General features: G+C 35.8%; 1 protein-coding gene across 3 annotated transcripts in view; it reads left to right on the top strand.

Moving 5' to 3' along the window:
- stim2b (stromal interaction molecule 2b) overlaps positions 1 to 4,449 on the top strand; it is an 860,843-nt gene extending 856,394 nt beyond the window's left edge. For 2 of the 3 annotated variants that reach the window (XM_073906846.1, XM_073906845.1), the window contains exon 12: positions 2,724 to 4,449. In XM_073906846.1, coding sequence (XP_073762947.1) covers positions 2,724 to 3,261 — 538 coding nt within the window. In that variant the 3' untranslated portion in view covers positions 3,262 to 4,449. The remainder of the gene's footprint in view (positions 1 to 2,723) is intronic. The other variant, NM_001435951.1, reaches the window with a different exon arrangement.
- Positions 4,450 to 11,761: the final 7,312 nt, after the last annotated feature.

Consider the following 11,761-nt stretch of genomic DNA (forward strand, 5'->3'; position numbering starts at 1 on the left):
GACCAAGACAGCAAGTCTTTCTGATGTGTCAAGAACCACTGTATCTAAATTAGGATATCAGCAAGTAGGATGAACCACATCCAACGAAAGTAACTGCGGATGAAAGAGGAAGCTGTCTGAAAGGGATGTACGGGTGTTAATTCAGATTGTATAAAAAACAAAACAAAAAAAAAAAACATGTAACCACTGCTGCCCAACTCACTGCAGAATTAAATGTGCAGCTCAACTCTTCTATTTCTACCAAAACTGTTTGTCGGAAGCTCCAAAGGGTCAATATACTATAAAATACTATATCCAATATACAAGCTCCTATAGCCAAGTGTTTAATCATCTGTGCCAATTCCAAACGTCAGTGTCAGTGGTGTCAGCAGTGAAAATATTGGGCTGTGGACAATGTGAAACATTTATTGTTCTCTGCTGAGTCCATCTTCACTGTCGTTTCCACATCAGGGTGAGTTACGGTGTGGAAAAACACCAAAAAAGGCTACCACCCTGACTGTTGCATGCCCTGATTGCAGCATGGGAGTGGATCAGATGGTTTGAGCTGCAATATCATGCCATTCCCTAGGCCCAATACTTGTGGTAGATGTGCGCATCACTGCCATGGACTACTAAACCATTCTGAAGGACCATGTGCACCCAATGGTTCAAACATTGTATCCTGATGGCAGTGGTATGTATTAGGATGATACAGCACAAAAAGACACAGCAAAATTGGCGACAGAATGGTTTGAGGAACAAAAATTTAAGTTGAACAACTGCCAGGGCCTGCACAGTCACCAGATCTAATTTTTCAGAGTACACATGGGGTTTTAAAAGCATTGAAAAAGTCTTAAATTTGATCATCTCAAATGAAGGCCTTAATTGCCATGAATTTGATATACCAAGTCTTGGATTTTGTTACAAAGGTCTTAATTTATTCATTTATTTTTGACTTTCCTTGGATAAAAGTTCATACCATAAAAATTAACTGTTACAAATGTAGGCTAATTAAAAAAAGTCATGCAGCGTAAAGTTGTGCATGTCACGCGCACGTGTGTTTGTTTATGTGTGTGAATGAGAGAGAGCGTAATGCTTTGTGTCGCTTGCTTGGTGCTTTGTGTCTATGTGTGTGTATTTAAACAGACAGCTTGTTACAGGTGTGACAAAAAAAAAAAAATAAATAAAATAAAAAATAAAAATAATATATATATATTATACTATGTATGCACTGTGATTCACCAAGATATTAAATTTAACCGAATCTATGGCATGACAATCGTAACCGAACCGAACCGTGAGACCAGTGTACGTTCACACCTTTAATTTCTGCATTAGAAGCATTGCCACCACAGCCAAGGAACATCCTATCTTACTGTGGCTCAACACCATCTCTATGGCAAACTCGTTGAGAAAAAGCCACAAGCAGAAGTTGACAGGACTTTTTGACAGGCGAAAAAATTGCAGCCAAGGCAGCAGAGCTACGAAGGCTATAGTGTTTAACACCAGGTTCAAATTTATCTGTTTATCAAAAATCAAATGTGTGTTACGCTGTTGCGTATGGATTAAATATAACTGACAATTTAAATAAAATGTTTTATTCAATTCAAGTAGTCACTTGTACATAATTATTTTCTAGCGAGTCAGGAAACGTTTTTCTCCACCAGCATCACATAGTGACCTGGCCAATATTCTGCAAGAAGAATAGCTCAAAATCCCTCTCATTGTTTAGGACAAATTTCCAAGACAAATTAATGCTGTATTGTCCACAAAAGGAAGCCATATATCATACTAATGAATTAGTGTGGTCTAAAACCAGCCGTTTCAGTTTCATTGTCCAACCATATATATACTTTCTCATGGAATACTGAAAAAAAAAATCAGTTTCCACAAAGATTTTAAGCAGTTATACTATTTTCCATATTGATAATAATGAGTTTTACTTGAACACCAAAATTACAATATTAGTATACTATGTGAATGATTGTGTTACATAGCTGACAATTCCTTTGTCATCACTGAAATAAAATAATAATAATAATAATAATAATAATAATAATAATAATAATAATAATTGAATAAAATAATTGTAATTATATTTTCCAACATTACTATTTTTTATCAAATAGACTGAGACTTCTTGGGGCTGTATAAGACTGCAGGGCTTTATTCTGTGAAAGGAATCAACATGGATGTACTTTATCCTGCTTATTACATAAATACTTGGTACAAAACATCAATATTAGACACAAAACATTGCTCTGATGTTTATTAATTCTTAAATTAAATGCAAAGCTGACAGAAAGGAAAACATCTGAATGTAACTGAATGGAGTATACACTAACCGGCACATTATTTAGTCACAAGATGGTGCCAAACAGTCAAAAACACGAAGCTGACAGAAACAAAACCAGCTGAGTGAAGCATATACTAACCTCCATATTCATTTTCAAGACAGTGCCAAATGTTCAAAGTAAAAAAATGGCAAGCAAGCAAATACAAACAAATGCGGATGTAAGGATACAAACGTGAACCTGTTCACTGACAGTCAAGATAATTAGAAATTCCAGGATGAGCTTATTATTCAGTGTTTGTCATCTCTGAATAACATACTTTGAAATGCCAGACTGACTAATCAGAATCGATTATTCCAGACAGCAATGAAATCAAACTCATTATTTCAGACTGTTATTATTGTGTATCTTACAGAAAATGATGACACAGGTTGTGTTTCTCTTCCACAGGGACCCTCAGGACACGTGCTCAGATTCAGACTCTCTCAGTTCCTCTTTGGGAAGGAAGCAGTTTTCTGGTCCCGCTGTTCAAAGTACATGTGTTACGGGCACGGAAACCCCTCCTCGCAAAATCTCCCGTGAGGAGTTTTATCCCCTGGAGGCCCAGGCGCTGGCTTTGGAGACCATCATGCCTCCTTCCACATCGTCCCCTTCTTCTTTTCATGACTCCTCCTCAGTTCACAAGGGCTCTCCTGATCTGACCCGCTCTTCTGATTTTCCAGAATACCAAAATTTAACCTTTCACCCTAGCACCAGAGTTGTGGCCTACAATGGCATTCTGGAAAAGTCATACAGCATGGGTCAGCTGCCCGCTAGTGGGACACCTCTAGAAGGACATTACCCCTCCATTAGCTCACTCGACATAGAAAGCAAAGCTATCAAGGAGTCCAAGCAGCTCCAAACCACCTCCCCCCAGGACTCTTGCGATAACGGAGAGAAAAAACGCTCCAAGATCAAGAGCTTGTTCAAGAAAAGCAAAAAGCTGTGAGGAACAGTAGAGAAGTGGGCGAAATGGAGAGAAAAAGAAGCCTTAAAACAAAATAAATGAGGGTAATGCTGTCAACCAGAAGCCAAAACATTTTTCAGTTTCTTTGTCCTTTTTTAAAATTTGTGTAGAATGTAGCTTTATCTGGGTTTATTCCTGGCTTGGAAGCCTTTTTATTGTGGTTTTTCTTTTTTTTATTCTCACACGAATGCCTTTGAAGGCCGGAAAATGTCATGTTAGCATTCTATAAAACATGGCCTGTTCTGTTAAATCTCTGTTTCCTTTAAAGTGCACCGTAATTATGTCACCAGGAAATGATTAGGAAGTCTGTTAAAACAGGGAATAATAATATAATAATCCAACATCATCCAAATCTCCAACTTCTACAGAAATAATATGGAAAATGTACATTTGTATTAAAATAATACAATAGTCAACATGTCGATCAAAACCGTTTATCAAAGTAGTTCTAAAACAATTATATAAAACCCATTCTTGTCTTTTTTTAAATCCACTTCAGAAGTTGACTACTGTACTGTAGTTCACCCCCAAGTGATTTCTTTTGTTATTTACATAGCCTCATGCCATTCCTAACCTGAATGCTGTTTCTTTGAGCATTTATATGAATTTGTGAAAAACTGTTACACAGCTTTTGCCGTAAAGCCAAGGTTTGCCATGATTAAGGGATGTTAAGCTTAGAAAAGAAACAGAATGACCCTAAAAAATAACCTAAAAGTAATTTACACATATTTTGTGCAATATTGAAAGCTTTGTTTTTACCGTTTACTGTCTGTACTGAGGTGCAATAAACCCCTGCCTTCTAGTTCCCTACAGTTAAACAGCTGAGTTTTACTATTTTTGAATCTATTCTGGCAATCTCCGGATCTGGCGGGAGCAATTTTAGCTTATCTTGAGGTGGCACGGTGGCGCAGTGGGTAGTGCTGTCACCTCACAGCAAGAAGGTCGCTGGTTCGAGCCTCGGCTTGGTCAGTTGGCATTTCTGTGTGAAGTTTGCATGTTCTCCCCATGTTCGTGTGGGCTTCCTCCGAATGCTTTTTGAGGTTTACAGGTGAATTGGGTAAGCTAAAATTGTCCGTAGTGTGTGTGTGTGTGTGTGTGAATGAGAGTGTATGGAAGTTTCCCAGAGATGGGTTGCGGCTGTAAGGCCATCCGCTGTGTAAAACATATGCTGGATAAGTTGGTGGTTTATTCCGCTGTGGCAAACCCAAATTATTAAAGGGACTAAGCCGAAAATGAATGAATGAATGAATAAGGCTAGGAGCTTTACTCTTATTCCTGTGTAATAATGGACCTTTTTCACATTTCTGGGTTTCAAAGAAGCATAAGTACCCATAGTTGGGTAAACCTAGAGCACAGCAAATAGGTTAGTACATCAAATATAAACTTATATATATATATATATATATATATATATATATATATATATATATATATATATATATATATTTTTTTTTTTTTTTTTTTACAATTGTATTGGCTTAAATAATCAAAGAAAAACTTCACAATGGTGTTATCAAGACTTTCAGAAAAAAAAGAAAGAAAATTGTGTGAGCTTGATAATGGCAGACAGAAGAAAGAACAATGTCAAATTTACTTTTCCGCCCAAACACTCGAGTGCATTTTAAGTGCCTCGTATAAGGGGTAATTCATTTTTGTGTTATTTGATGCATAGATCATTTAATACAAATGTAACAGAGTCCAGCTAGCGAAGTGCTATGTAGGTAAACCTCACTCCTCTAACGGTGCTTAGACTAGGTTGAGTGCAGTAGGACCAGTGGGTTACACGTGGAGGCTTGTCCGATATGGGAGTCAGGGGGGTGAGTGTGTGTAATGGTCGCCAGCTAGCGCTGCTATGTAGTTAAACCTCACTCCTCTGACCTCAAAAGATGCTCTAGCGACAGATGCTAGGGCCCATGGCCTTTAGCCTCCTTGTTAGAGCAACCGACTCCCAAAGAATTGCCATTTTGATACCAGCTCAGACCGGGTTGGGTACAGTAGGACAGGTTGCACATAGATAAATACATATAAATGTTCACACATTTTTTTTTTAAATAATATATTAAAAACTTTAAAGGAACTAAGATGCTGATGACCATTAAACATGTGAAAAGCTCTATCAAGGAACTTTGCTTTCATGCCATGACCGCAGCAGGTGCAGTGATATTACACAGAGCTGTTATCTAGCTGGAGACTATTTGTTGGCAATGCGTAATGTCATTGCCCCTGCGGCAATGATATAACTACAGAATGGTCAAGCATTAATAAGGAAAATCTTTAAACTATTTGAAATTTTTGAGTGAAATGCTAATGGTCTCATCCAATTCAATGATTTATGCTAAGCTAAGATAAAAGTGCTCCTGCCAGACCTATATATTTGCTGAATGGATTTTAAAATGGTAAAACTAAACTAGGGGTGTTGTAGAGCCAAATTATTTCCACAAAAAAAAGAATTAAAAAAATGGTTTTCCTATCAAGGGATAAATGAATGAAAAATAAAAATTCTCTGTTCATTTATGTACTTCTCAAGCTTTCAAAGATGAAAGTGACTTTATCTTCAATAGAACATTCAAAATATATATTTTATTTTGCAAAACTTTGGCCCCTGTTGATTCAAATAATGTTACAGTGGTCATCTCTTCAAAAAAGTTAAACAAAATGAATATTTATGTCTCCTGATGATACATTACAGTCTTTTGAAGCAAATGAAATGCCCAGTTTGTGCACAAAACTGACATCACTTACTCGTTCATAACTTTTAATCTACAACCTGGGCAAACAGTGCAAAGCACATCCATGACAGTCTGAAGTGAGTGTATCAAACTTTGGAAATCTGTGATGGGATCAGGATAATAAATAGTAAATATAATTTGGACAAACAATAATACAACATGCGTGTTCGTATACTCTGTGAGCCTCATGAGCGAGCTTACATTGTTCATGTTTACAATAGAGAGGAAGGGTAGGTGTGTTGTATTATTCATACAAATGGTACTTCCTGTGGTTATTCTGGATCCTGAATATTTCTTTCTTAGTATTCCCCTGTTGATGTTTAACAGAGCAAGGACATTTTCAGAGCAGTTTTTTTTCCTCCTTGAATAAGACTAATTTCTTTTAGAAATAAAATAAGACAGAATTTTAAAAAAGAAATATAAAAAATATGTCCAAAAGTTGGTAAGATAAATATTATTAAAGAATTTTTTATTTTTATTTTTGAATGGCTACAGAACAAACCACTGTTGTTGGTTGTTGCTAGAAGGGGTACAGTTTCTGCCAGAAGTTAAAAAAAAAAAATAATAATAATTATTATTATTATTATTATTTAAATTAGCCATAACATTGTGTTTTATTAACAACTACCCCTAAAGTAGGTCAAGTAAAATTAATAGTTATTGTTGTATAGTGTCATTAAAATTGTCATATTCATTTTCACATTCTTAAATATGAAGAATTTGACTGATTATTTATTTTTCTACAGTATGGCTTGCATGATTATGATTAAGTTCATGTTTAGTTTTAGCCTGAATGATTGACTTTTAGATTTCCAGTCTTTGATATACACCATTATTCGACAGTAAACTTAGGTAACACTTTAGTTCAGGTCACAATTCATGCTATTAACAAACTAATAACTAACATTACCCGCTTAATAAACTACCGATTAGATGTTTATTAATAGTTAGTAAGGTAGAAGTTGGGTTTAGGTTTTGGGTAGGATTAGGGATCTAGAATAAGGTCATACTTTGTTATCTACTAATAAACAGTTCATACCATAGTAATAGGCAGGAAATAAGCCAGTAGTCAATAGCATGAATTGTGACCTGAACTAAAGTGTTACTGAAACCTGCGCTTGCTGTGGATTAAGGTAAAAATGTTTTACAATAATAATCAGTTATTGAGAAAAACTGATTTTATTCCTTTATAAGAACTCAATGTATCATCTTGAGCCATGTGTGTTCATTTTTTATATTTTTTTATTTTTTGCATGACTATTCTTAAATGTGTGGCCATTATATGAATCACCAAGGGCCACAGTTTCAGCTAAAACCCCTTATTAATGGTTTACTGAAGATACAAAAAAAAGTCACTTGCATCTCAGAGGCCCTGAGGGTGAGTAAAGTAACAGCAAATGCTCATTTCTGGGTGAACTATCCCATTAAGTCAAGATTCATTGATACATTTGACCTACTCCAAACCTCACATCTACTCTGCCTTTGTGACCAGAGAGGTTCATCCATGAATGTTTCATTTTAATTTATTTGGTTTCTTCCATTACAGTTGTTTAATCAAAATGGAGTGTTCCACACAAATAATGTAAATCGATTACGTTAATGTATCAAATTGAAGTGGATTAAACATAAAACTATGAAGTTGCCCTCAAGAATCATGTTGTTTAAGCTCATTTTAAATAAGCTGTTTGAGCAAGCAGCAACAATCTTTTTTGATTTTATCAGATTTCTCCTGGGTTATCCAGTTTGCCTAAATTCTGCTGTTCAGCAGTCGAATGCAAGCTCACAATCCCATCTGTATGTGTATCAAATCCAATGCCCTTCAAATTATCTAACCAGTGGATAGAGCAAAACCCCAAACCTATTTTTATTTTTCACCAATCTGTTCTACTTAGATTTACATTACAGTACTGATGAAAACCACTGTGTCTATTTCTTGATTATTGTGGTTTTTAAAAATGTGACCTTGTACCACAAAACCAGTCATAAGGGTCATTTTATTTTTAATAAATAAATTAATGCATTGTATGAAAGTTGAATAAATAAGTTTTCCATTGATTTAAGTATAGTTGTGATAAGGCAATATTGGTCAAGATATAGTTAGCTGAAAACTTTATAGTTGAGGTTTCAGAAATATAAATACTAAGGAAATCCCCTTTAAATTTGTCCATAATAGTATTTTTTGAAAGGTTGTGATAAATTTCCAGAAGAACATTTGCAGAAGGTCTCAATGGAAGAGGATCTTTACCTAATGTTTAATAATTTTTTGGCATAGAGTAAAAAAACAAAACAATTTTGAATGATACAAAATAGAGTGGCGGCGCGGTGGCTCAGTGTTTAGAAGGTCGCTGGTTCGAGTCCCAGCTGGACCAGTTGGCATTTCTGCCGTGTTCTCCCCATGTTCAAGTGGTTTTTCCCTCCAAGTGCTCTGGTTTCCCCCAACAGTCTAAAGACATGTGCTATAGGTGAGATGAATAAACTAAATTGGTCGCAGTGTATAAGTGTGTGTGTGTGTGTAAATGCATGTGTATGGGTGTTTCCCAGTACTGGGTTGTATCTGGAAGGGCATCCACTGCGTAAAACATATGCTGGAATAGTTTGCGGTTCATTCCGCTGTGGCGACCTCTGAAATAGAGACTAAGTCGAAGGAATCTGTATAAACGAACTATAAATATTTTGCTATTACTACAAATTTACTCATAAAAAACAAGAATGGTTTTGTGGTTAAGGGGCACAAATGCTGTGCATTGTTCGGTTACTAAATGCCATTTAAACATGAGTGATGTTGACCATAGCTTAGTGCATAGTGATTTTAGTTTTACATGAACAATAACTAACTTTATTTGAGACATAAAGGAATTGTGTAGATTCGGAAGACTTAGGAATTTAGTGAACTTTCATGATCCATTATAGTGTTTTTAATGGACTGTGGTTGTATGGCTGTGTAACAGTTCTTTACCAAAAATGATTAGCATTCATGTTTTGAATGACCAAAGGGTGAATCAATGACAGAATTATACCTTCTGCTTAACTTTTAGCCTTCTACTGTGGAAATCTGAAGTTATGAGGCTATATGTTTGCCTTTTACAACATCCCAGACATCATTTTAATTAGGTAGTTCATTAGAAGGGTTAAAGTTTCTTTATAGTATGTAAAGCATAAAAACATCCTTTACCTTCCTCTCAATGGCCTGAGGTGGAAAGTGGGCCTTCGGCTTTCTCACTTCTGTTTACTGCCACAGAGCTCCTGTACTTGACGATATTTTTTTTAAGAAAAAAAGTAACACTTAACATTAAGCAGCATGTCAGAACGCCTACAGTGAAACAATGAACACAATTTAATGCTTCAGGAAATGAATACAGATTACTCTTTTCATTAAAACCTACTAAACACTTCAGTAATCACTATATTTTTCAATTATTATTACACTCTTCTAGTTTTGATTTAAAGAACAGTCTAGTGTTCAAGATTAATTTCAGCACATGTGTTTAGCACATTCATTTAAGACAACAAGGTGTATTCAATTCACAGCTGACCTTTTCAAAGTGTTTTGAAGACATTTTCATGTGTGGTGTTTATACGGCGTATTTGACTAACTGCTGCGTGGAAAGTGCTACTAAATTATCCTGCTAAAGGTTGTTGCACTACTGCTTTCCTTACCAGGGAAGTGTCGCTTTCTGCGGCAATAGAGTAAGTTATTTTAGTTAGCTCAAGGAGAATATTTGTGAAGATGAGTTAAAAAGCAGCAAATCAAGTCAGTTTGATGGATATTTAATGGCTCTTATCGCATTTATTCTCTGAAAGATGTTTATTTTAGTTTTTTCCATTATTATGTTTTGTTAGAAATTGTTTTGAAATGTGTTTTCTTTTGGATAGCTGAGAAAAGAAAGTTTATTTTTATTTTTATTTGAGAGTAATTATATGCAATATGCAGATTTTGACCCATACCCCTACCCCTCTCTGTCTCTGTCTCTCTCTCTTTCTCTCGAAATGCCCTGTTTCAAGGGCTTTACCATCACTGTGATCATTATACCTCCTCCACTCATTCAAAAAATAATAAATAAATAAATAAATAAATAAATAAATAAATAAATAAATAAATAAATAAATAAATAAATAAATAAATAAATAAATAATAATCACAAGGGGGCACTAAACTGATTCTGTTTTGGCCAAAAAATATTGCAAGTTTGTTTTGAATTGCAAAACCTTTGTCCAGTGCCAGAGAGGACAGCGCAACAGCGGTGCCTAAATTTGTTTGCCTCAGAACTCATGTCACTTAGCATTGTATACTTTGACACACAGATGAAGGATTTCAAATGTCTTGTGTATATACACATGTGTGTTTGTGTGTGTATATATATTTATACGTTGACTGATGTGAATGTTGAGATGATTGAGCCAAGCTGATTTTTTTCTGTGTGAATATTTGTATACAGTAGAACATCTTAATAATAAAAAAATGAGACAAAAGTCTCAACTGTGCAATTACTTTAAAGTTGGCTGTGATTTATTATGGATCCATCTAGGACAGGGATCACCAAACTTGTTCCTGGAGGTCCGTGTCCTGCAGAATTTAGCTCCAACTCTAATCATACACACCTGAACAAGCTAAACAAGGTCTTACAAGGTTTACTTGAAACACCCAGGCAGGTGTGTTGAGGCAAGCTGGAGCTAAACCCTGCAGGGCACCGTACCTCTAGGAAAGAGATTGGTGACCCCTGATCTAGGATATAAGATTTGACCCATCTTCCCTGGCATGGTGATACACACAAATTGTTGAGGTACAAACACGAAACACAGTTCACAACTTTATTAGGTACACCTTACTCGTATTGGGCTAGACCCCCTTTTGTCTTTAGAACTGCCTCAATCCTTCATGGAATAGATTCAACATGGTACTGGAAACATTCCTCAGAAATTTTGCTTTATATTGACGTGATAGCATCACGCAGTTGCTGCAGATTTGTCAGCTGCACATCCACAATGAGAATCTCCTGTTCCACCACATCCCAAAGGTGCTCTATTGGATTATGATCTGGTTACTGTGGAGGCCATTTGAGTACAGTGAACTCATTGTCATGTTCAAGAAACAAGTCTGAGATGATTCATGCTTTATGGCATGGTGTGTCATCCTTCTGGATATAGCCATCAGAAGATGAGTACACTGTGGTCATAAAGGGATGGATATGGTCAGCAACAATACCCAAGTAGGCCGTGGCGTTGACTTGATGGTCAATTGGTACTAAAGGGACAAAAGCGTGCCAAGAAAATATCCCCATACCATTACACCACCAGCACCAGCCTGAACCGTTGATGCAAGGTTGATCCATGCTTTCATGTTGTTGATGCCAAATTTCTGATGTTACCTTCCAAATGTTGCAGCAGAAATCGAGACTCATCAGACCAGGCAATATCTGACGAATGACCTGTGTGAATTGTAGCCCCAGTTTCCTGTCAAACACATGGGGATGGAAGTTATTTAAAAAAAAAAAAAGCACAGGTCAATTTAATCAAGTCAGTAAAATCGTGAAAAATAACACAATCAAATGCTCCTTATGCTTGAGTTTATTGAAAAACCGGGGAAATATTATCTGGGTTTTGAATCTAGTTTCATCAAATTGTATTGCTAATCTTAAAGATTTTTTTTTATTATTATATAACTCAATTGTGCTGCATCTCCGCTTTATTTGATATAAAATCAATATATCAACTACTGTACAGAAGGATATAGTCTTTAAATGCAGTATAAGACT

The sequence above is a fragment of the Danio rerio genome, chromosome 7, assembly GCF_049306965.1.
Source record: "Danio rerio strain Tuebingen ecotype United States chromosome 7, GRCz12tu, whole genome shotgun sequence".
In the NCBI taxonomy this organism is placed as follows: domain Eukaryota; kingdom Metazoa; phylum Chordata; class Actinopteri; order Cypriniformes; family Danionidae; genus Danio; species Danio rerio.